The 26,675-nt window shown below is 39.5% G+C and overlaps 1 protein-coding gene across 1 annotated transcript in view; it reads right to left on the minus strand.

Moving 5' to 3' along the window:
• The window catches only part of SLC10A7 (solute carrier family 10 member 7), a 333,888-nt gene that overhangs the window by 37,932 nt on the left and 269,281 nt on the right, over positions 1-26,675 (minus strand). Inside the window, exons 7-9 of the mRNA XM_053582250.1 lie at positions 22,245-22,328; positions 3,658-3,823; positions 2,623-2,674 (exon numbers count right to left, since the gene is read on the minus strand). Of these exons, the coding sequence (XP_053438225.1) occupies positions 2,623-2,674; positions 3,658-3,823; positions 22,245-22,328 (302 nt within the window). The remainder of the gene's footprint in view (positions 1-2,622; positions 2,675-3,657; positions 3,824-22,244; positions 22,329-26,675) is intronic.

The raw sequence follows: 26,675 nt of genomic DNA on the forward strand, positions 1-26,675 counted from the left end.
AGCCCAGGAGTTGAGTCTGCATTGAGCTATGTGGATGATGATGTTATTGCACTCTAGCTTGGGAAACAGAACAAAAAAAAAAAAAAAGGCAATGAAATAGTTTAGTACAGTGGAAAAGTCCAAGGGAAATGGATTTCAATTCTAGGCATACTGCTTGCCACCTGATTTTGGTTAATTTACTAAACTACTACAATCTGAATTTAGGCAAGTTACCAAACTAAACTACTCTAAGCATGGGTCTTTACTTGCAAAATAGCGGTGAGAGTGCATAATATCACTGTCTGGGATGCCAGGCTTTCATGAAATAACATAGGCCCTAGGACAGCACCTGGTGTGGAGCAGAATTCGATACACTTCAGCATCTTTCATTCCGCCAATAAAACCTCAAGAGCTATAGGGTCTCGCATCATGAAAACAATATGAAAATCATCTTCCAAATTTTGATCATTTTAATAATTCCTACATTTTAATGAAATATTCGGGGCTTCACAACTTTTGTCCCAGAGCATAATCGCAATGATTCCTTGTTCTGTTTATCAAAGAACGTGCAGGGGGTTGAGGAAGTTCAAAATGCAATGGAACTTTAGTGAAGGCAGAACACGCCAGAAAAGAAGGATCTCAAAACTGCACATCCTTCTGAAAGTCCGGTATACTCCATGTTGAATATTCTTAATTTCAGGAGGTCGTATAGGTATGATACCACCGCCTCCCCAGCCCCGGCCTCCCAAAGCTGTCCCCGTGGTGGCTGTTCATGCTCTTTCTTTTCAAGGGTGTTTTCGGCCACTAACAGGATATCTGCCTCCCACCTAGTCTAGATAGGATGAGGGGGGCTCATAACCATGTTTGCCACAAGGACCAGCAAACAAAAAGCCACAGAAAGGCAAGTATCTTTTCTAAGGTGACACAATAAGCCATTTACAAAAAGAACTTTAAACAGCTCCTACTCTCAGACTCACCCAATTAAGTCACATTTTCTCTGAGACTTAATGGCTCCAGGCTTTACTCTTACTTCATAAATCACAATCTCTAGCTTGGGAAAATGCTTCAAATTACATCAATCAATAAGTTAATATTGATTGTTCACAATCAACCTCCTGCTATACCAAGTGCTATAAGAGCCAAGTGCGTAATGTGAGGCCTGAACCACTGACTGCTCTGACTTCCACCCTTATAAACAGTCTAGGCCACACACAAGGGAATGTGGACTCACTGCTATCACCTGGTGTTTGAGGGTCTACGATCTGGCTGAAGTCTACCTTTCCACTTACTCTTATTATTTTTAATCTTCCTCTACTCCTACCGTCCCACCATGTTTTATTTTTTTCACGTGTGTGTCTATGTTTGCATTACTGCTTCTTGTCCCAGCAAGAACCCCCTTTTGGTATCAATGATCAACTGGCCATAATTTGTGGTTCACGTAAAACTCCATCTCTTCCCGGGGCCTTGCTTTACCACCCTCTTCAGAAAGTGCTTTCTTCTTTGAATTGACTACAGGTTGGCTTACTGTCCCACTCAGAGAACCCTTCGCTATCAGAGGGTATGCTAAGTATACAAAATCCTTCAGGATCGGAATCAGGTCCTAAGTGTGGCATCCACCATGGTAAATTTCTCACACCATGAGAGAAATATGTTCACACCAAAGGTTTAAGAATATTTTCTGCATATCTAATCGAGGTAGAAGAAACTAGATTTGAGGTGATACTTTAAGAACAAGAAAGCTAAATTAAGACATGGAGACCAATTTGGACATGGGGATAGCCAAGGACAGAAATGAGAAAGTATAAGGTTCTTCCAGGGAACAGCCAAGGTTTTACCTCAGTCTAAAGCTTAGATACAGCATGAATTCTAGTAGTAGTGGCTCACCAGATTGGAAAATACACTGGAGGGGCCTTGCCCTCCAAAATGAACTTCATTCTATAGGCACTGAATAACCACTGAAGAGATTTGCCCCAAGAGTCATTATCTCTGAACTTTTAGTTACTGGAGATAGGATGAAATGCATAGGAAAAGTCTGGCCTAGAAATGGAGTGACCAGTAAGATATCCATTGCAATAGTCTAGGGAGAAAAGAAGCAACAAGAGAATTATGGAAGTGGCTTTGGGAACAGAAAAAATATTACAGAGGCAGGATTGAGAAATTTAAAAAGTAACAAAGTGAAGGATTCCAGTTTGAGTACCTCTGAGGATGGTGGTTCCACTAAAAATAAGTGAAGAAATGAGAGAGAAAGAGGAATTTTGGGGGAAAAAGATTAACCCATTTTGAACATCTTGAGTCTGAAGTCATAGTTTTGACAGTCAGGTGAAGATATTTTCATGACAGGTGACAAATAAGGCTGGAACTCAGGCAAAACATTGGAACGGTAGGTCTAGACTTGAAAATGATCAGTGTCAAGCTAACAGCTCGAGCCAGTGGAATGGAGGGGGCTGCCCAAGCGCATTACGCGCATAGATGAGGTAAGGACCAAGGACAGATCCTTTGTCATGTCTACAATTTGAGGGTGGCAAGAGGAAGAATGGTCAGGGAGACAGAAGAAAAAATAGAACAGCAAAGTTGCACAGTAGCCAAGTAGGAGCATGATTCCTCTTTTCAGAAACTAACAACAAGAGATACCAAATCACTTACCTTGTTGAAAAGATGAAGGTTAAAAGCATAAAACTCAGCTGAATAGAAAATACTGAAAAAAAAAAAGATTGAATCTAAATTAGCACTTTTAAAGCATTGTCTCTAGCATATTTACTGGCATGTTTAGTTTTATCTGAAACTTAAGGAACTCAAAAAGAAAAACAAATGAATAAACCAAAGAAACAGATATTGCTAAACTGATAGCATCATTTAAATTAGTAGGACTCGCCCTGTTTCTACTGATGATATCCCCCAAAACAATCTTTGCTATCGACTGCTCAGAAAAAAATCTAGAACCCTCTTTGATTTAAGAAATGGCTAATTTGGTCAATTCAGGCAGACCTGGGTGATATTATGAGTATTTATAGCAAATAACATAAATGTGGTAGCATAGAATATATACTTTGAAATAACTCATCTTGGCTTTAATAGCAAAAGATTCTTTGACATTACAACATTAATAAAAGTTGTCTTTGGTATTATAGGATAAACAAAACAAAGGTTACATTTTGAGCCTTTACAGTTACCTGAAGTTGATAGTATGCTGCTTCTCAAAATGATATGATACTGCTTTGGGTATATTTTATTAGAAAATATGTGTAAGTATTCACAGTTTAACCAATGCAGCCAAATTATTTTACTTACAAAATAATAGCATTACATATTAAAAATTCTGTTTTTAAGTCACAATAAGGGGTGGGATCAATTCAAAGTTACAATAAATTAAATTGATGACAAAGTGTTCAATCTAACATGTACATTTGACAGATATTAAGGCTTCCCTCATCTGATATCCACTATTGTAAGTCACAAAATAGTGCATCAGACACAAAAAACAAAGGAGATTAAGATCTTCAGTGTATACCTGATGTTTAACAGAATAAAAACATACAATAACATCTCTGAGTAATTATGATATGAAACTAAGTATTTTTACTCAAATTGGCATTAGAAATGAATCTGGAGAACAAAGCTTCCTACCCTCTGCTATTGAGGAGACTGAGGGATGGCCAAGATAGCCCATTTCTAACTTACTTATGAATAGTATGACAACAAGGCTGAACTTGTCCAGGTCAATATTTGGGTTAGAGAAGGTGTCACAGAAGGTTGTGTAGATGATCATGAGGAGCACACTGCTGCTGACGGCACCGAAAGGAGGCTTCTTTCTTTCCAGCCAATCCTTGATGTACCTCCGGACAGTCTGAAACAGAGATGAATCAACAGGTTGCCTCTTTTCAGAGATGTAGGGAGTTGAATTGGGCATCACAAAGTGATTCTGACAGCAGAAAGACATAAAGGAAAGAGAATAATTTGGATGATGGCCACAGTGGATTTCAAAGCTTCCCTGCCACACCACTCTTCTTCTGGGGAATTTAACATTTGTAGTGCAACTTCCAGTGGGTGTCCATAATGAGAGTATATTTTCAACTGCATTCAAATCCATCCTTAATCATGCCAAATGCTCTTTGCTAGCTGTCACTTAGACGTGCCCATTAAGCCTCCCCAAAGTTTATCTCCTCTGCTGATCCTAATGGATGTGTGTAATTATCACAGTCCCCTTTGCCTCAACAGACAATTCCAAGTGCAACTTTGGGAATCTTAAAAATCTGACATCTTCAAGAATTTTAAGACAGTAGATAATCGAAAGTGATCCATGGAACATATTAATATTTAAAATGCTAGCAATGCACCAGAAGTTTTTAATTAAATTATAACTCATGCTTGAAAAGCAAAAGTGCATGTGTTGTGGGAGTTTAAATAATTCAAACTCTGAATATCTAGAGTTTTTGTGAATCTAAAGACAAATGCCATTTGCATACTTTTAGAATTCCAGAATTAACACTTAAATATGAATAAACCTGTCCTAACTTTCCTACAAAAGGAGAGTGAAATATAAAGTTAAAGAGCATTTCTGTCATATTTTAAAATCAGATATTTAAAATCAGGTCAGTCTGAATATTGTTGATAACTTTTGTTTGGACATAAAAGTGAACCACTCTACTTAAAACTTTCTTTCACTTTTGAAAGAGGCTGTACAATTCCTATCATAAGGACGATAGCTGAGACATGTTAAGTTTTGAGTCACTCATTATCCTGTATAACTGAATATGAGATTTCACAACAGGTTCAATTACCATGGATCCATTAGCAATAATGAGGTCAGGGAACTTCTCCTGATAGGGTTCTGTTATCATCTACTCTGTCACTAAAAAGGCTTAATTCACAATGAAGTTTATCTTTATAGATGTTCAGGAACAAAATAAACTACTCTCCATAGAACCTCCGAACAATTGGCCGTTGCTTCAACAACTGTTCTCAAGGACTCACCATGTGAAATGGTAGGGTGAATAAACAGTCCTGGCAGAAAGCCGACCAAACGGCACAAAGGGCAGGTAAAAAACCTTGAAGATTGGGGCGGCGCCTGTGGCTCAGTGAGTAGGGCGCCGGCCCCATGTACCGAGAGTGGTGGGTTTGAACCTGGCCCCGGCCAAACTGCAACAAAAAAATAGCCGGGCGTTGTGGTGGGCACCTGTTGTTCCAGCTACTCAGAAGCCTGAGGCAAGAGAATCGCCTAAGCCCAGTAGTTGGGGGTTGCTGTGAGCTGTGAAGCCACAGCACTCTACCAAGGGTGACAAAGTGAGCCCCTGTCTTTAAACAAACAAACAAACAAAAAAAAAAAAACAAAAATAAAACCCTTGAAGATTGGATGGCGTGGGAAGCAAGGGGAAAGCATGTTATATACAGATAAAAAGTCATTGATTTTTTTTCCAAAAAAGTATACCTTGTAATTAAAGTTATAGCTGGATTTATAAAATACTATGGTTTTGGAGGGTAGGGGTACAAGTGATCCCAAACCTTAGTAATTTCTCTAGTGTTAATTTATTTCTTTAAAATTAAATACAGTATAGTGGGGGCGACGCCTGTGGCTCAAGGGAGTAGGGTGCCGGCCCCATATGCCAGAGGTAGCGGGTTCAAACCCAGCCCCGGCCAAAAACTGTAAAATTAAAGTGTAGTGAAGTAAAGGGAATAAAAGCAGTTCTACCACACAGCATTATGGACTGTGATGTACCAGAACACAAACTTTAGATAATGGTCCTACAGGTATCATGGGTTATCCCGATGGCCCCATGTTCAGATATGTCAGTGTGGGGTAGCTGGCTATTAGAATGCTACTGAGGGAGCTCATTTAAAGGGTCACTTTATAATCTATTGTGTTTGGTAGTGTAAAACTAGTACTTGCCTATGTTTAATACAATTCAACTCCTTTAGGAAAGAAAATAAATGGAAATTATCTGGAATTACTGAAATCAACGTATCCTTCAATCTTGTTTTAACAGGCTACAGAATAAGAATGCATGATCACAATTCCAAAAACAAGAGTGTCTTCCTGTCCCAGTAACATTGCTCTCTTCCAACAAAATAAACAAATAAATGTAAATGAGATGTAACTTGAAAGTCAAAGGCATTTTAAAAACCAAGACAACTCTGTAATAATTGATCAATTTCTGAACAATAGAAATCCATGGAGGACTGGTTCTAGGACTCCTGTGGATACCAAAATCCATAGATATTCAAGTCTCTGATATAGCATAATGTAGTATTTGCATGTAACCTATATACATCCTTTTGTATAATTTAAATCATCTTGAGATTACTTATAATACCAAAAGAAATATAAATGATATATAAATAGTTGTACTACATTAGATTTTTATGTGTATTATTCTTGTTGCATTGTTATTTTTTATTTATTTTTTTATCAGACATTTTCTATCTGGTGGTTGGCTGAATCCATAGATGCAAGACTCATGAATACGGAGGGTTGGCTATAATTTGATTTAGTTAACCTAAGAATGTCTTTCCTCATTACCAAGCACTCAGAGTCTCACAGTAGAGTAGGACTCTTTCAAGATGGTAAGAAACAGAGACTTCTAGCCCAGAGTCATTTTAGCTAAAATGTCTTTTTTCTTAACACACCAATAGGTTAATGGTGGATATATAATCTCAATAAAGAAAACAACTGGGAATTTGGGAATTGGATGGGTCCACAAGTGAAACAATAGCCCTAGGGGAAAACAGATTGTCTTTTACCATGTCTAGTTTTATTGTGATATTTGTCTGTGTTTTCCAAATAAACCATTTTATATCTTGCCTGGCTCTATAGAGCTTTCCCATCTTCCTCTAAAATTAAATTCACAAAGCAGCTGCTTTTGCACTGTGTAGTCGGAAAAGTGTTAAAATGCTTCATAAACAAAGCTGGGTGAAGTAGTGTTGACATGCCTCAAAGATGTACTTTGGACATAAACTCCAGGAAACCTCATCTTCTCTCAGTTCATCCACTTACACTTCTGATGAAATCATTTTCCATTTGTCAAGAATTCATGTCATTTTTAAATTCTCCAAACTTCTTTGCCTTACAGAAATCTTTAATAACCTCAGGGAAACAATGTTTTGCTAGAGATACATAAACGTAAGCTGAGATAGAAGCCTCAGAATTCTCTTTTTGGGAAAAAAAGAAAAATTGAGATGGGAAGAGGCTTTCTGGTGAGGTGGCTGGTTCTGTCTTTCTTTAGATCTACTCTAATTCATTGCCCTCTTGGCTGAGAAACTTAAACATTAATCCACATTAACTTGTCTGCTTTGCCCTGTGAAGAGAGAAGGGTAAAAAATCTTCCACAGGAAGCTTTTTATTTTATTGTCTCACCTTTAACATTTTGATTTTATTTATTTTAAATTAAGTGGCAGAAAGGTTAAAGGAAAACTTAAATATGATGCCCTGCACTTCTAATAAGCTGAGCTACGTGTCAATTGCTACATGCCTTCCAAGTTGGGAACCTATAAATATGACATGTCTTAGGTGAAGAATGTCAATACACTGAGATAGCTGTGAAGTATAATATCCATAATTGTAATTTTCTTAAATTTTTTTCTGTCTGGTGTTTCCTTGCTTTTCCCTTCCATGCTATCTTTACATTTATAAACTGATTTTTGAGTGCAGATACATGATGGATAATTTTTCAGGGTAAATCTGAATTTCAAAACAATTCTCTTCAGGATGATTTCATATTCTTTCTTTAATTTTTATCCTCTATTGTATTGAATGCATATATATATATATATATATATATATATATTATTTTTTTCTTACCTTTCTATTGGGTGGTAATATTTTAAACTTAGCATGCCATTTTTCTCTTTTTTCTTTTCCTTTCTTTTTTTTTATTATTAAATCATAGCTGTGTACATTAGTGCAATCAAGGGGTACAAAGTGCTGGTTTCATATACAACCTGAAATATTTTCTTTTCTTTTTCTTTTTTTTTTGTAGAGACAGAGTCTCACTCTACCACCCTTGGGTAGAGTGCCATGACGTCACACGGCTCACAGAAACCTGTAACTCTTGGGCTTAGGTGATTCTCTTGCCTCAGCCTCCCAAGCAGCTGGGACTACAGGCGCCCACCACAACACCCGGCTATTTTTTTTTGTTGCAGTTTGGCCGGGGCTGGGTTTGAACCCACCACTCTCGGCATATGGGGCCCGGTGCCCTACCCATTGAGCCACAGGCACTGCCCTCAATCTGAAATATTTTCATCAAACTGTTTAATATAGGCTTCATGGCATTTTCTTAGTTATTGTATGAAGACATTTGTATTCTGCATTTAGTAAGTTTCACCTGTACCCATTCTAAGATGCACTGTAGGTGTGGCTCCACACATTACCCTCCCTCCACCCCAACCTCCCTGCTCCCCTCCCCTCCCTTGGCCCTTTCCCTGTATTCTTCTGCTACAGTTGGGTTACAGCCTTCATATGAAAGCTATAAATTAGCTTCATAGTAGGGCTGAGTACATTGGATACTTTTTCTTCCATTCTTGAGATACTTTGCTAAGAAGAATATGTTCCAGCTCCATCTATGTAAACATGAAAGAGGTAAAGTCTCCATCTTTGTTTAAGGCTGCATAATATTCCATGGTATACATGTACCATGATTTATTAATCCATTCATGGGTCGATGGGCACTTGGGCTTCTTCCATGACTTGGCAATTATGAATTGGACTGCAATAAACTGCAATAAATATCTTTGTTATATTGTGATTTTTGGTCTTCTGGGTATATACCTAGTAAAGGAATTATAGGATCAAATGGCAGGTCTATTTTTTGATCTCTAAGTATTCTCCAAACATCCTTCCAAAAGGAATGTATTAGTGTGCATTCCCACCAGCAGTGTAGAAGTGTGCCCTTTTCTCCACATCCACGCCAACATCTCTGGTTTTGGGATTTTGTGATGTGGGCTAATCTTACTGGAGTTAGGTGATATCTCAAAGTAGTTTTGATTTGCATTTCTCTGATGATTAAGAATGATGAGCATTTTTTCATGTGTCTGTAGGCCATGCACCAGTCTTCTTTAGAGAAGTTTCTCCTCAAGTCCTTTGCCCACCCTAAGATGGGATCACTTGTTCTTTTCTTGCTAATACGTTTGAGTTCTCTGTGGATTCTGGTTATTAAACCTTTGTCGGAAACATAACCTGCAAATATCTTCTCCCATTCTGAGGGCTGTCTGCTTGCTTTACTTACTGTGTTCTTGGCTGTGCAGAAGCTTTTTAGTTTGATCAGGTCCCAAAGTGTATTTTTGATACTGCTTCAATTGCCTGTGGAATTCTCCTCATAAAATATTCACCTAGGCCTATACCTTCAAGAGTTTTCCCTGCACTTTCTTCAAGTATTTTTATAGTTTCATGTCTTAAGTTTATCCAGTGAGAGTCTACCTTAGTTAATGGTGAAAGGTGTGGGTCCAGTTTCAGTCTTCTACAGGTCGCCAGCCAGTTTACCCAGCACCACTTGTTAAATAGGGAATCTTTTCCCCACTGAATGTTTTTAATTGGCTTGTCAAAGATCAAATAACTGTAAGTAGCTGGGTTCATCTCTTGGTTCTCTATTCTGTTCCAGACATCTATCTCTCTGTTTTTGTGCCAGTACCATGCTGTTTTGATCACTATTGATTTATAGTATAGTCTCAGGTCTGGTAGCGTGATTCCTCCTGCTTTGTTTTTGTTTCTGAGTAATGTCTTGGCTATTCAAGGTTTTTTTCTGATTCCATATAAAATGAAGTATTATTTTTTTGAGATCATTAAAATATGACAGTGAAGCTTTAATAGGAATTGCATTAAAATTATATGTTGCTTTGGGCAGTATAGAAATTTTAAAAATGTTGATTCTTCCCAGCCATGAGCATCGTATGTTTTTCCATTTGTTAACATCTTCAGCTATTTCTTTTCTTAAAGTTTCATAGTCCTCTTTATAGAGATCTTTCACATCCTTTGTTAGGTAAACTCCCAAATATTTCATCTTCTTTGGCACTACTGTGAAAGGAATAGAGTTTTTTTGGCTTGGCTATTGTCGGTATATATAAAGGCTACAGATTTATGGGTGTTGATTTTGTAGCCCAAGACACTGCTGTATTCCTTGATCACTTCTAAAAGTTTTATAGTAGAATCCCTGGTGTTTTCCAGATCCAATCATATTGTCTGCGAAGAGTGAAAGTTTAATCTCTTCTGACCCTATTTGGATACCCTTGATGGCCTTTTCTTGTCTAATTGCAATGGTTAAAACTTCCATTACAATGTTAAAGAGCAATGGAGACAATGGGCAACCTTGCCTGGTTCCTGATCTAAGTGGAAATTATTTCAATTTAACTCCATTCAATGCGATATTGGCTGGGGGTTTGCTGTAGATGGCCTCTGTTAGTTTAAGAAATGCCCCTTCTATACCAATTTTCTTAAGTGTTCTGATCATGAAGGGATGCTGGATATTGTCAAAAGCTTTTTCTGCATCAATTGAGAGAATCATATGGTCTCTATTTTTTAATTTGCTTATGTGCTGAATTACATTTATAGATTTACGTATATTGAACCAGCCTTGAGACACTGGAATAAAGCCCACTTAGTAATGGTGTATAATTTGTTTGATGTGTTGTTGGATTCTGTTTGTTAGGATCTTATTGAGTATTTTTGCATCAATATTCATTAGTGATATTGGTCTATAATTTTCATTTTTTGTTGGGTATTTCCCTGGTTATGGATCAAAGTGATGTTTGCTTCATAGAACGTGTTGTGTAGCATTCCTTCTTTTTCTATATTTTGGAAGAGGTTTAGTAATATAGGTACTAGTTCTTTAAAGGTTTGGTAGAATTCTGACATAAAGTCATGTGGTCCTGGGCTTTTCTTTTTAGGGAGATTTTGTATAGTTGATGCTATTTCAGAACTTGATATAGGCCTGTTCAACATTTCCACTTCATTCTGGCTAAGTCTTGGTAGGTGGCATACTTCCAAGTAGTGGTCGATTTCTTTCAGATTTTCATATTTCTGAGAGTAAAGTTTCTTGTAATATGTGTTAAGGATGTTTTGAATTTCTGAGGGGTCTGTTGTTATTTCGTCTTTACCATTTCTGATTGATGAAATTAGAGATTTTACTCTTTTTTCCTAGTTAGGTTAGCCAAAGGTTTATCTATTTTATTGACCTTTTCAAAAAACCAACTTTTTGATTTATTGATCTGTTGTATAATTCTTTTGTTTTCAATTTCATTTAATTCTGCTCTTATTTTAGTTATTTCTTTTCTTCTGCTGGGTTTGGGGTTGGAATGTTCTTCCTTCTCCAGTTGCTTGAGATGTCCCATTAAGTTGTTAACTTCCTCTCTTTCCATTTTCTTGAGGAAGGCTTGCAGTGCTATAAATTTCCCTTTTAGGATTGCCTTTTGCAGTATCCCAGAGGTTCTGATAATTTGTGTCTTCACTGTGGTTTTGTTCCAGAAATTTGGTAATTTCCTTCTTAATCTCATCTATGACCCATCTATCCTTCAGCACAAGGTTATTTAGCTTCCATGTTCTTGTATGACTATGCAGACTCCTGTTATTATTGAGTTCAACTTTTATTCCATGATGGTCTGAGAAGATGCAAGAAATAATTTCTATTTTTTAAAATTTGCTGAGGTTAGACTTATGACCTAGGATGTGATTGATTTTGAAGTATGTTCCGTGCTGATGGGAAGAATGTGTATTCAGTTCTGTTGGGATGAAATGTCCTGTAGATGTCTGTAAAATCCAGATGTTGAATGGTTAAGTTTAAATCTAAAATTTCTTTGCTTAGCTTCTTTTTGGAGGATCTATCCAACACTGCTAAAGGGGTGTTAAAATCTCCGACTACTATGGAATTGGATGAAATCAAGTTGCTCATGTCTGTTAGAGTTTCTCTTAAAAATTGAGGTGCATTCTGGTTGGGTGCATAAATATTTATAATTGAAATCTCATCATATTGAGTATTACCTTTAACAAATATGAAGTGTCCATCCTTATCCTTCCTTATTTTGGTTGGTTTAAAGCCTATTGTATCTGTGAATAGGATTGCAATGCCTGCTTTTTTCTGCTTTCCATTTGCCTGGAATATAGATGACCATCCCTTCACCTTGAGTCTATATTTATCTTTTAAGGTAAGATGAGATTATTCTATGCAGCAGATATCTGGCTTGAGTTTTTGTATCCAGTCAGCCAACCTGTGCCTCTTTAGAGGACAGTTTAAACCTTTCACATTAATTGAGAATATTGATAAGCCTTTTGAGAGTCCAGTGGACATTTTTAATCCTTTTGTGACTGTGGAAGTTGGAATTTGATCAAAAGTTTCTGGGTGAGTTTACTTTTGTGGTGGAGGATTACACTGGTCTTTATGGAGGATAGTTCTGAGAATATCCTGGAGAGCTGGTTTAGTTATGGCAAATTTCTTCAACATGTGAATGTCATTGAAGTATTTAATTTATCTATCATACATGAAACTCAGTTTAGCTGGGTACAGGCTCCTGGGCTGAAAGTTATTTTGTTTTAGAAGATTAAAAGTCGATGACCATCCTGTTCTAGCTTGAAAGTTTTCAGCAGAGATCAGCAGTTATTCTAATATTCTTGCCCTTTTAGGTTAAGGTTTTCTTACATCTGGCTGCTTTCAGAATTTTCTCCTTCATATTACCTTTAGTGAAATTGATTATGATGTGTGTGGGGGATGTCTTATTCAGGTTGAGTCATGCTGGCATTCTGAAACTGTCTGCTATCTGAATTTCAGAATCGCCTGGCATGTCTGGGAAAGTTCTCTTTCATAATCTCATGAAGAAAAGACTCTGTGCCTTGTGAAGTTACTTCATCGTTTTCGGGGATCCCTATAATGCGAATATTGATTTTCTTCAAATTATCCCAGAGCTCTCTGAGAGAATGATCTGTTTTTCCCCTCCATTTCTCTTCCTCTTTGAACATTTGGGAGTGTTCGAAAGCTTTGTCTTCAGTGTCAGAAATCCTTTCTTCTACTTGCTCCATTCTGTTACTGAGGGATTCTACTATATTTCTCAGATTTTTTGAGGGCTGCAACTTTTTGTCTCAATGTGTCAAAATCATTGGTCATTTGGTGTTTGAGTTCGTTGAATTCTTGAGACATCTTTTGGATTGCTGCTTGGAATTCTAATTTGATCTTATTTGCTATCCAGATTCTAAATTTGGTTTCTGACATCTCAGCCATTTGTTTATGCATGGGATCTTGTACTGTGTCTGCCTTGTTGTTTTTTTGGGGAGTTGATCTACTCTGATTATTCATATTGCCATATGAATAATAATATTTCCATTGATTCCACCTCATGATTGTTTTTCACCATTGCCTCTGGCCGTCGTCAGAGTTGGGGAGGTGTCTCTCTGAGATTAGACCCGGCGGGATCACTCTTATTATTGCTGGATCTTTGTAGGGAGTGACCCTGTGTAGCTAGCTCCTCTGGGACTGCCCCAGCCAGGGAGTTCTAGCTATGGGAGCAGCTCTGGAGTGTGGCACAGCCGGATCCAGCAACAGGGCGGGGGGATGCTGCACATGGTTCTGTTTGTGCCTGGCGCCTGTTGAATTTGGCACAGGGACCCCAAGGCTCCAGCAGTCTCTGGCCAGGAGGAGGGCTCCATGCATAGGCAGGGAGGGCTCTGGAGGGAGGGCACGGGTCGCATGACTACCAGAGTACCTGGTCAGACAGGCGGGCTGCTGCGGAGGCAGGGAGGGTATGGGATGGAGGACATGGGTTGCGTGGCTCCCGGAGTTGCTGGCCGGGTCAAGCAGAGGCCTGGTGGGTGCCGGGCGCAGGGCCTTGCATTTGTCAGCAGAGTCCCTGGCCGGGTTGTGTGTGGGGAGGCCCAGTGGGCGCGGGGCATGGGTTGCTGGTTTGCGTGGTTTCTGGCGGAGTCCCCTGGCCAGGGTGGGCACGGGTTGCTGGGTATCATGGCCACCCATGGAGTCCCCTTGCCGGGACGGGTGTGGGTTGCTGGGTTGTGCGGGCACCCGCAGAGTCACTGGTGGTGGGGAGCAGGGGGTTCTCAGCACGGCCTCTGGAGACTCTTGCTGGGGGGAGCGCTTGGTCCGGCAGACAGGGAGTGGGGGCACTCCTCAAGAACCTCCTCCCTCAGTCTCAGCAGGGGTTAGGCTTCTGGTTCATCAGGTAAGGGGGGAAGAGTGTTCCCCCCTGGAAGTGTTCCATTCCCTGGAAGTTCGGAATGGCAGGGATGACTTTAGTTCAGTTTTCCTGCCTAGTGAGAGAATGTTCAGAGTCACAGCCGGGTCCCTCTGAGGAAGTAGTCCCCACTTTCCACAGCACTCACCCATAGGGTGAGACAAGAGGTCCACAGTTCACTGTTTGTGTGTAGAAAACCTGAAGGAGCAGATGAAGAGAAAAAAGAAAGGAGACAGAAGAACAAAAAGACCACAGTTTTCTTGGGGAAGGGGATGGACACTTTTCTTTTCAGATGAATTTTGTACCTGAAGCTTGGTTTCTTGAAGTCGCAGCTTACCTCAGCAGAGGTAACCTGCAGTTATCATTTCTCTCTCTGAAGGTTCCCAGTCTTCAGCTTAATTGGGGTGTTTTTGGACGTTATCTTCCCTTTCGGAGAGGAGCCTCTTTCGGAAGCTGCTTGCAGTTGGCCATCTTGCCCCTCCCCCTCTATTTATTTATTTTATTTATTTATTTATTTTGCAGTTTTTGGCTGGGGCCGGGTTTGCACCCACCACCTCCAGTATATGGGGCCAGCACCCTACTCCTTTGAGCCACAGGTGCCACCCTGAACACATATATTTTCATAAAGAGTTTTGTTTCTTCATTAGTATCCTGTTGAACATATAGTCAGATGTGAAATCAAATCCAATTTTTATAAACACTTTAAAAATTTTTTGACTAAATATCAAGTAAATTCAAAATAATATTAAAACTTTGTAAGAAGTATAAACAATGATAATAAATAAGTACAATAAATACCTATTATTATTTCATTTTTTGAAAACTCCCACTATTACTTCAATTCTCTCTCATGAGAAAAGTTGCATAGATATTATTCTGCTAATAATAAGTTGAAAACAGGGCACAGAAAGCCTAGACAACTTGCACAAAATGTTAAGATGCTAATTAACATCATTAACATGTTAAATGCTAATCATGACCTCTATCTCCTGACCAAGCCATTGCCTAGGGGCTTTGGGTGCACCCTCTGAAGCCATGGTGGGCCTGACTTTGAATCCTGGCTTCTTACATTGTGCACTTGGGCAAATCCTTTAACTTTCCTATGTCTCATCTATAAGATGGTAGTGAGGATTAAGTAATTAAATAAATAAGAAATGCTTCAGAAACAGGGCCCGTCCCTGGTAAATGATCACTATTCTCATTTCTAGGTCCCGGTTTGATGATGCTTCTATCACTGTTACTATATTCCACAGTGAAACATACTTTTACTTTCCCCTCAAAACAATTCAGGTGAAGCAATGAACACAGTAAAAAGCTGGTTCATATCTAAAATAATTTTACAAGTGCCACATTTTGCTGGTGTTAATAACACAGCCGTCAACTTTAGTGGGGAAGACCAGTAGAAAAGGCCAATCTTAAACTAAACAAATCACCAATGGAAAGACCAGAGAATGCATGAATGGAAATGTATAGATACACTTTTTTGTTAAAACTTATAAAGAAAAATGTGAGTTTTGGTGTGCTGATTTGAAAAATATCCAAGGTGAGAGAAAACAATGAAAAGTGGTAGAAATTCTATTTTGTTATTTGTAAATCACTTATAAATATAATGCATAAGTATATGTATTTGTCACAGCACTTAGATGTACTGAAAGGGCTTGTCAGAAGAGGAGAGGAGATATTACAATGGTCCAAATTTTCTTTCTTTCTAAAATTGACAGAAGCAGCAATGTCCTAACCATCTGCAGAAAGACTAATCTTATCTTTAGTCACAGAACCTGTGGGCTGGAAAGTACAAAACCCCTTGTTGTACAAATGAGGGAGATGAGGCCTAGAAGTTGTGTGGCCAGCCAAGTAGTGACGAAAGCCAAACCAGACCTCACACCCGGTCAGAGTCAGTCAATAATGATTTCAACCAAAAAGAAGTATTACATGGGGGAAAACACATAAAAATAAAATTTATTCTCAGAAACATAAACCAAAAATAGAATGATGAAGTTTTATCACCACTAAAAGATTAAGGAAAGTATTTTCAGCTCACATTTGCTCGTCTGTTCTTCTCCCTCCAGTTCCCACTGTTTAATAGGTAATAATCAAATCTTATTTGAAAAGATGCACGTAACGATCTTTAGAAATGATTATTTTCATAATTCAGCACTCCTGCTTCCAATGTAGAAGCTAGCCTGCCTTGCCTGGCATCTGTTTTCTCCGAACTAGTACATGTGAACACTTCCAGCAAGGTCCTCAAAGATCACATCACGTGGTTTAGGAGAATCAATAGATTAAAAATAAATGTAGAGATAAACTAAGCCGAGAAGATCCTTGCTCTTATGGCATTTACATTCTAGTTTGAGAGATAAACATAAATAAACCAGAAGCAAAATAATGACACATATTAAGCAGTTTAAACTGGATGATATGATAGTGGCTGCCTGGCCACAGTGTAGCCACTGGAGGAGGGGTGGGAAAGGTCTTTCTGAGGCGTGAAAGGCGGCAAGGTGTTCCAAGCAGAAGGAATGGTCAGTACAAAGGTCCTAAGGTGGGAATCATCCTGACATGTTTGAGAAATAGAAGTAAAGTCAGAGAGACGTAAGTGCAATGGGCAAGTGGGGAAGTGCGGGGAGGTGCAAGGGACTCGAAGATAGAAGATAAGATGAAACAATCCTTTCAAAGAGGAGGGAAAAAACACTATAAGGAATTGTAGTGGGAGCAGTTGAATGGCATTTCAAATTTGGGGTCATGTATTTAAAACAAGGGAAGATCAATGTGTACTGCTCTCTGACCAGGCCTTTGTGAAGGAAGTAAAGTGGAGACAGAGTGAAGGAAAGAAGCTGAGTTTTTCCAGGGAATGAGGCTAAAGATGGGTTATAGAATGTGAGCTGGGTCCAACCATGACTGAGCCTTCCAGAGCAAGTACAATAAAAGGAGAAATGGGGCTCAGTGACTGTAGCTCAGTGGTTAGGGTGCCGGTCACATGCACCGGGGCTGCTGGGTTCGAACCCAGCCCGGGCCTGCTAAAAAACAAAACAAAAGCAACAAAAAAATAGCTGGGCATTGTGGCAGGCACCTGTAGTCCCAGGTACTTGGGAGGCTGAGACAAGAGAATCGCTTGAAACCAAGAGTTTGAGGTTGCTGTGAGCTGTGATACCACGGCCAGCACTCAACCATGGGGTGACAAAGTGAGAATCTGTCTGGATAAAAACAAAAACAAAAACAAAAAAAAGAGAGAGAAATGGGTGAAGAAATTGACAATATTTGCAAAGGAGGGATTATAATGACAGCCTATGGAATCTGGGTAAGAAAGGAAGTAAAGTCACGAGGATGGTGACTGACAGAAAGCAGGAGGGCCAACTGACCAGGGTCTTGATGAGGTTGAAGATGACTGAATAAAGGGTGTGATCCTACAATGTGAGGAGGGGGCCAACAAGTGGACTCCTGGGGTTGACCATCAAGGTCACCCAGGCTTGTGGCTAGCCCTGTAGCAGTTTTGTGTAAATTAGAAAAAAGAATCCCTTCTTTAATACACTTTACTTCCTCCTGTCAAAACAGTTTACAATAAATATTCAAATCAAATGCCTATAAAGTGAGCACATTTCTTTGAAACATGTGCCCTTGTGCCCTACACAATCCATGCAAATTTAGGTGTAGATGCCCTGAAAGGGAATGATCATAGGAAAAGGTGGCTGAGGCAGCTGCTTGCCCTGGAAATTCCTGCCTGTGGAGATGCTCGTCCTCCTGCATGGCACTGGAGTACCTGAGGACGTGCAGCCGAGCTTGTATAGCACATCCTGCCCACATGTGCAGCTGTACCCCTCACGTCCATGTGCCACGGGCGACGTACAGCACCCTTCACCAAAGTCTGAAGCCAAGGAAGGTGGTTGAAAATATGGCTTTTCTTTCACAGAAAATTGTGAATCATTTATTTTTCCTTGAACTAGTATCTTTAAAAAAGATATATATTATTTTCACATTTGCTTTTCAGGTAATCACTAAGAAAGAAAAAGCCCTTGTTATTGTGTATCTGCTATATACAGACCTAAAATGATTACCCTGAACAAATGGAGATCTAGGAACAATGACTGCTGGGGGATCCCTGAGGGCAAATTCAAAGTTTTCTTCAGTCAATCTTTTCATACAGCTTATCCTGTACTGTTGAGTTTGGTATTAGTAATAACTACACCTGTAAATAGTAACCTATGGGGACTACTACTTAGGGTGGGATAAGAGACTCAGTAAACAAACATGTATTGAGTGTTCACTATAAGCAGGAAGATAGGAAAGTGAAGAACATATAGACTCTGCTTTTAGAAAGCTCACAGATAAATTATAACTGCTCCTGATAAATATTATGAATCAAATATGGGAAAAGTGGGATTTAGTTTCGGCCAGCGTTGTCAGAGCAGGCAGTCTCCACGTTGGAGGGGCTCTTTGTACTGAGTCTTCAGGAGTGAGTAGAGTTTGCTGCCAGAAAAGATGGCCACAGTAAGATCATGGGCACGGAGCAGTGAAGGGGCTGGGTCAGGCGCGGGATGGTGATGAGTACACAGCACAGAAAAAGGGAAACCCATGAGCAGGGGACGGGGAGGTGACACTGGAGAAGCAGGTTGGGCCAAACAGTGAAGGATTTGGGGGCTGTGCAAGGAACTGGCAGCATGGAATCACAGAGAAGTTTTTAAAGAGAGGACTGACATGATCTGATTTGTTTTTTTTTTTTTTTTTTTTTGTAGAGACAGAGTCTCACTCTATTGCCCTTGGTAGAGTGCCGTGGTGTCACACAGCTCATAGCAACTTTGAACTTCTGGCCTTAGGCAATTCCCTTGCCTCAGGCTCCCGAGTAGCTGGGACTACAGGCACCCCCCCCACAACGCCCAGCTATTTTTTTGTTGCAGTTTGGTCAGGGCTGGGTTCGAACCTGCCACCCTTGGTATATGGGGCCGGTGCCCTACCCACTGAGCCACAGGCGCTGCCTGATCTGATTTGTTTTTAAGGACTACTCTGGGGGCAGCAAAGGCATTGGATGGGAATTGGAAGACGCTCACAGCAGAGAGACAGATTCAGGAGGTGCAGTAACCAAGATGAGATGATGACGATGTTTCCCTCTCCAACAGTGTGAACGGGGCTGCAGAGGAAAGACTTCTGAGGCAGAAACGGAGGCATTTAGTGACTGCCTGGATGGAGGAAAGTAAGGAGAGGGAGGAGGCAAGGCTGTTTGGTGGTTTCTAGATGCGGAGACTGTGAGTAGTGAACATTAATTCCTAAGACAGGAATATAAGAAGAGGGCCAGGTAGATGCAGGTTTATAGATTCCCTCACTGAAAAGCCATTAAAGGACTATGGTAGGAACTTCAAAAACAAAAACAAAAAACTCCCCATACTATTTTCTCACCACCTTCATTACTTTACAATTTACTGAATACTTCTGAGCACACAAAGGGTAAGCAAACCAACAAATCATCATTCTATCTGGTAAGTATTTTTGAATTACATGAATTATAAAATCCTCTACATAAAAAATTGAATTATTTAAACACAATTTTTTTGTCCAAATGTTTTAAGCCAAGCATTTATTATTAATAAGGACATTTCCAAGATATAAGAGGAGAATGTGTAAGCCTGAAGTTATATAAAATTATTTTCAGAATCAAGAAAATAAGTATAGATTTAAATTAATGCTATCCACAGCTTAAACTGCAGAGATAAAAGAAACAGGCAGATTGGGGCAGACCTCTTTAAGACAAAGTATATCCCTTACTGGTCTCAGAGCTGTCACTCACTCTCTCACACCTAATTATCAGGTGCCCATGGTCTGGGAATGTAATGGTAAGCAGAACAAATAGGGTTCCTGCACCAGAGAAACTTAGAGTTTAATGGTAGAAATTAATAGTTAACAAGCAAACAAAACATAAGTGCAAATTGTGAGAAGGGCCAAGAAAGAAGTCAAATGAGGTGCTGTAATGAAGAGTAACCAGGGAAATATACATCAGATATCTGATTCAAAGAAGGTATGACTCAAAGAGTCAAATGAGAAAGGAGCTGATGAGGGTGAGGGGGCAGAAAGACATTCTTTCTTTCTGTATTTTTTTGAGACACTCTTACTCTGTTGCCTTGGGTAGAGTATTGTGGCATCATAGCTCACAGCAACCTCAAACTCAGGCTCAAGTGATCCTCTTGCCTCAGCCTCCTGAGTAGCTGAGACTGCAGGTGCCTGCCCTGACACCCAGCTAGTTTGTCTATTTTTAGTAGAGATGGGGTGTCACTCTTGCTCAGGCTGGTCTCAAACTTGTGAGCTCAGGCGATACTCCCGCTTTGGTCTCCCAGAGTGCTAGGAATATAAGTGTGAACCACTGTGCTCAGCCAGAAAGATATTCTAAACAAAAAGAACAGGGAAGCAACTGAGAAAAGCCAGCGAGGCTGAAGGTAGAAACCCTGGCAGTGGTTCGGGAGGTATCAGGGATGTAATACTCTTTCAGAGTCCCTGTCATGTGATCAGCACTGTGGTAGACTTGTTTTTTTAAACATCATTTTCTATTTAATTACATGGTAGTTTCTGAATGTTTTAAAATCCTCACTTTTTATGTTTGTATTAAATTTGGTTCCTTTTCTATGTATAAAATTAAAAAAAAAAAAGACAACAAGCATGTAGTGATGCTGTGGTGTACCACCCAGACTCATCTCTTTGGGAAGGAGGTGCTTATACCCACAGCTGTAGGGAGAGTTGGTCGAATCAAAGATTTCAGTTCAATTTCTCTTTGGTACTTGCCCTCAGCGGAAGAAAGCTGACTACCCCAAGGTCACACCCCTCACGGTGGGTAGGAGGGAAACCAGCATCTAATGACTGGTCAGTGCAGGAGGGTAGAGACCAGATGCTCTGATCTAAGGCAGGACAACTCCAAGGGGTCACGCTGGCTCCAAAGCTCCCCAGGGATCTACTGAGGCCTCTGCTGGGACTGTATCATATCCATCCTACCTTCTTCACTCCCCTAAAGGGGCTCATCCCAAGGTTACTCCCCAGGACACTTGCTACACAGAAACCCCTGTCTCAAGAGTCTGTTGCTCAGAGAATCTGGCTCAAGACTGCATGTAAATAGTACATGTCTATTCTTGTATTTTTATAGTCAATATTTCAAAGAGCAGCTTCCAGTTGAGTATTTTCAGGGAATTTAATGATGATGGTGATGTTGATGGTATATAGCATTTACCTGTGTCAGGCTCTGTGACAAGAACTTTATATGCATGAATAATTCATTTAATCCTCACAAAAACTCTTGAAGACAGATACCATTATCATAATATTTAATACATCATGATTCTAGAACTAGGAGGATTAAATAACTTGCCCATAGTCACATAGCTAATAAAAGGCAAACTGAATCTAGTAGCTCTTAAACTAACGTCTGTGCTTAACTATCATCTAACACACTGCTTTCTCAAGACTCATTTTAGTTGTACGTTAAATTCGATACGCCGTTTCTGAGGCATCCTACCATTTTAAAGAAAACAAAACAAAGAAACTCTTGTTTTAAAGTTTGTATGCTAATCATTAAATTATATGCTTACTAGTGACTTGTTATAAGAAGTTAAAATAGAAGAACTTGTATTAGTACAATTGAATAAAAATGAAAAAGGAAACTTTAAATTTTCTAAGATCCAGTTGTAAGAGGCAATAGGATTAAATGTTTATTTCATCAGTTACATGATTACAAATGTAACTGTTGTTGGAAGGGTCTAAGAAGAAGCTAATAAAAGACAGATCCTTGTTCCCAACAATGGTCACAAACACTGAGACCTCATCAGAAGTTGCAAAGTTAGGTAATGATTTGCTAGATGTTTTCAAGGTAGCTATGTAGCTACAAATGAAAGATAATAAATTTAAAAAATCAAGATTATCTGCAGGGGTACCTATATATAGCTAATCACAAAGCAGATTAATACTAATTTAAAAATTAAAAAGATGAGAGTACTGTGATTGGTGAAACCTTGTGTTTTCACAGTCATATATTTCCATTTCATTGTTTCCTCCTTTTGAAAATACTTTCTCAATTGCCCTAATTTTATATAAGATTTCATAATTTGACCTATAAAAAGAAGATCAGATAGAACTGGAGACCATACCTGTCCAATAATGAGAGGAACCACGACAGTCATAAAAAGCTGAGAAAAAATAGATGTAAAAGGCACAGTAGAGGATGAGCCAAGCTGCAAAACAAGAAAACAGGTGTTAGAATTACTTTGAATCAGTTATCAAATATTGGTGCTAATTGAACAATGCCACAAGTGAATTCTTTTGTATTAATCCATTCTCTCAAATTTGGTAGCTATCTACAAAGAGCAAGAGGAGTTACTTTGAATTTTCTTTTTTCTTTTAAGTTTTTTTTCTTTTTATTTTTTTTGCAGTTTTTGGCCGGGGCTGGGTTTTGAACCCACCACCTCCGGCACATGGGGCCGGCACTCTACCCCTTTGAACCACAGGTGCCGCCCCTACTTTGAATTTTCTAAATTGAATGCACAAAACAACCTGCTGAGTATTTGAATATATAATTTTTATTGAGAGACTAACATTACAATAATAATGTTTGCGAACTGCTTATTAAATACATTTCTGAACTATAAACTCATTCTGTGTTCATGCTATCTACAGAGGGTACCCAAAAATGTATACACATTTTAGAAGATATTACCTATGTATTAATTTCCAAGTTCAATAGAAGGTATCATTACTGGTCAAGTACACCTAGACATGCTACTCACACATGTTTTACCTGTAATTATTACACTTTTGGGTAATGATTGATTTTACTTCCAACAAGATCTCTTAAAATATGTATATATATATATTTTGGTACCCCTGATATAATCATAGGGCATGATATTTCATCTGCAATCATGGTTTATATAATTTTTATTTCATCTGTCTGTAGATACCTAAAATAAACAAATATGGCTCAGTCTCTGATCAAGGTAATATTTTTATTTGTTTAAATGAACTAGTTTCTAACCTTCCTACTCCTTCAAGACAAAGATAGTGAGTCTCAGATCACTTAATCTTCCACATGGTCTAGCAAAGGTGAAATCCTGAAGCATAAAACTTAAAACATCAATATACCTCTCCTAAATGTATAGGGCATAGCACTGCTCGTAATTCCTATTTTTCTCCTTCCTCATTTTTTTGTTTCTTTCTTTGCTAACAATTGCAATCTCTGCTTCATAAAGATTTTATTTCCTGCAGCACAAGAGCCTTTATCTGAGCATACAGTAAGTAATACATTCATGTTAGCCTCAATCACCATGAATCACTAAGTCTTCCTACTAACTTTATAATGTCTTTCAAAATCCCCTCTGGTATTCAAACCTCTCTGGACAAACAATGCCCTATTCTATAGATGATTCTCTCTTTTACGAGTCCCTTTTGCAACCAAATTCCCCCAAATCATCAATAATTCTCTCCCTGGCCCTTGGAACTTATATCTTTCCCCTACAGAGCAAACCTCAATTTTTATGTTTACCTAAGTTTAGCTGAACTTGGAAATATCTTTTGGAAAATAATTTTTGTGGAAGGACATTGAGGTGCTGATGACTGAAGGCAGAGAATGTCAAATAAAACAAATCAAATATTCAAATAAATTAAGTCAATAGCTCTGCATGAAGTGATATGGGAGAATTGTAACCAGTATAAACTCCATGAAGGGGATCAGGCAGAAAAAGTGAAACCCAGAAACAACAGAGGCAGGATTCCAGATATGTTAAATGTCATGTGGTTGTGAGATGTTTCTTTTTATGCAAAAGCAAATAGTACAAGCTAATAATTATACCCGGTCTTATAGCAACTATGACTTTGAATCACTTAGTATTTAACAAATATATGCTCTTCACAATTATTAACCCTAAGGATGTTCCTGGGGCAAGGATTAAAAAAAAAAAAAAATATATATATATATATAAACAGAAAAATCGAGGCATTGGATGAATAGAAAACTAAACTTTCAAAAACAAAGTTTTCAAATTCAAAAATGTTCATTTCAGTGCTCTATTCATAAGGTTTACATTGCTTCAAGAAAGGCAGCGGGATTCATCGTTAAATCTTCATGTAAAAGGTGACAAATCCTGCCTGGAATCCCATGAGTGATCTCACTTATCCCTGGATCCTCTTTCTATCTCAACTTTATTAATATGTTTAAAAAATTTTTAAATGAATACCCATGTCAAACTACTAGTCTCCCTCTGTTACCCTGGGTAGAGTGCCGTGGCATCAGCCTCACTCGCAGCAACCTCAAACTCCTGGGTTCAATTAATCCTCCTGTTTCAGCCTCCCAAGTACTGTGACTATAGGCAACCACCACAATGCCCAGATAGTTTTTCTATTTTTAGTAGAGATTGGGGTCTTGCTCTTGCTCAGGCTGGTCTTGAACTGCTGAGCTCAAGCAATCCCACCTCAGCCTCTCAGAGTGCTAGGATTATAGGTGTGAACCACCACACCCGGCCTTCAACTTTGGTTTTTAAAAATATTATGCATTTTAATTCCTCTGTCGTTCCCATCATAAACATTGGCATATTCAATATTTGGAAAACTCTTCTTCCTAGAAGATAGTGGTACAAGCCTATGGGTTGAGGAAAAGGTTGTCTATGATCTCTGAGGTCCCTCTGTCCTCTCGAAGCCCTGTGATCTCTGGAACACGGGCGAGAGCAGCCTTCCTGGGAGGCCCGGTCCGATCAGAGATGGAAGCCATCTAATCAGGGATATAATTAATGGGGTACAAGAAGCCAGACGAGGTACGGCAGAGAAGCTGGGGAGGAAACCCCACAGGATGGCTCCCTTAGAAGTGGCTCTGGAAGCAGGGAAACCTTAGCACTGGAGTCTAATTTGGCATAAGTTCTTTCTTTTGAATCAGCCACTAGACCTGTCGCTACGGTCAGTGTGAAGATGCAGAAGGACCCTTAGGGAAGTTCTGAAGCTATGAAGTATGCCCTGGCATCCATAAGACAGAACAGCAAGCATCTGGCACAGGGCAGCTTATGAAAACAAGACTAGAAAAGCATAAGACCCAATCATTTTAGATGCAGAACTGACTTTAAAGCAGAAGGAAATATGCTGCCAGGGATATTTGGTTCTTTGTGTTTTAAAGATAAAATAATGTTGTGGTTTCTATTGTAAGGAACAACGTATTTATTGTAAGGAGCATCAACAATTTGCAGGTATAGCCCGCAGGTTCAGAATAACCCTGTAGGAAGCAAGTGCTTGGGGCTTCACTCAGCTACTTCGGCAGATTTAGAGGGAGCATGTCTCCCCCTGCCAGCCTGTGCTTTAAGATACTGCCCATTAAATAAACAATCCAGTCACTGGCTCCTTTCTTGCAGGACTTTGTTGCAAGGACTTCAAATATGTAGGACTTTAAAGCAAAAAAATTACCATGAGGTTGGTGTGGGCAGAAATGACTCACAAAAATTCAGTACATGTGAACTGAGGATCTTTGTGCTTAATCATCCCAGTGGTGACTGAGTGCTTCCTGCGAGCCAGGGGCAGGTTCCAGGCATGGGGGTGACAATAGTGGACAAAACACGAGACCCCTCCTGTCAGATGGCTGCGTTTTGAAAGGTGAGGTCCGTGTGCATGCCTGCCCCTCACAAATTCACAAGTATCACTCCTCTCTCTGGAATGTCCTTCCCCTGCTTACAACTGGAAAAGTTCTAGTGTTTTCCAAGACTCGGTTCAAGCATTACTTCTTCAGGAATTCTGTCCAAACCCTCCTCCCAAATGCCAACTTGGCTATGCCCTCTCTTGTGAAGCAATGTGAGGTGATGACTGAGGGCAGAGAATGTGAAGTAAAATGGACCAAATATTCAGATAAATTAAGTCAACAGCTCTGAATGAAGTGATATGGGAGAATTGTTTTCATTGATTTCTGCATGAACGGCTTTCCAAAATTTATTTCCAGTGCAGAATCCCTGGCTGCTGCCAGGAGACTGGGTGCTCCTGAAGGTCAGAATACCACTTTATTCACATGCCCTGTGCCTAGCAGGGTGACTATGTGCTACATCTAGGGCAGTGGTTTTCAAACTTCAGCAACAAGAGGGCTTATTAAAACATAGATTGATGGGCCCCACTCTCAGAGGTTCTGACTTGGAAAGCCTGAGAGGGTGAGGCAGGGTGGTAACAATTTGCATTTCTAACAAGGCCCCAGGTGCTGCTGCTGCAGCCACTGAGTTGGGGCTCACACTTTGAGAACCGCTCACCTAGTAGTTAGTGCTCAACTCATGTGTGTCAATTAGGGGACGACTACAACACACAGGTAGGAAAAGTGTGTCTATGTTTTCTTTCCATCCTTCTAACTTCATTTAGACAAATTACATCAAATCCCTACTTAGCTCACAGACCCAAGAAAGGATCCTTAGCCTGGTCTCCCTCCCACTGTCTCCTGTGACTACAGCAGCAATGCTGATTGTGCAGACACTGCTTTAAATGCTTCGTGCCTGGCGAAGGACTGAATCCTTACAGCAACCCTTGAGGTGCGTCTTATTATTAACCCCATTTTCCTATGAGGTAATAGT

The sequence above is a fragment of the Nycticebus coucang genome, chromosome 1, assembly GCF_027406575.1.
Source record: "Nycticebus coucang isolate mNycCou1 chromosome 1, mNycCou1.pri, whole genome shotgun sequence".
In the NCBI taxonomy this organism is placed as follows: domain Eukaryota; kingdom Metazoa; phylum Chordata; class Mammalia; order Primates; family Lorisidae; genus Nycticebus; species Nycticebus coucang.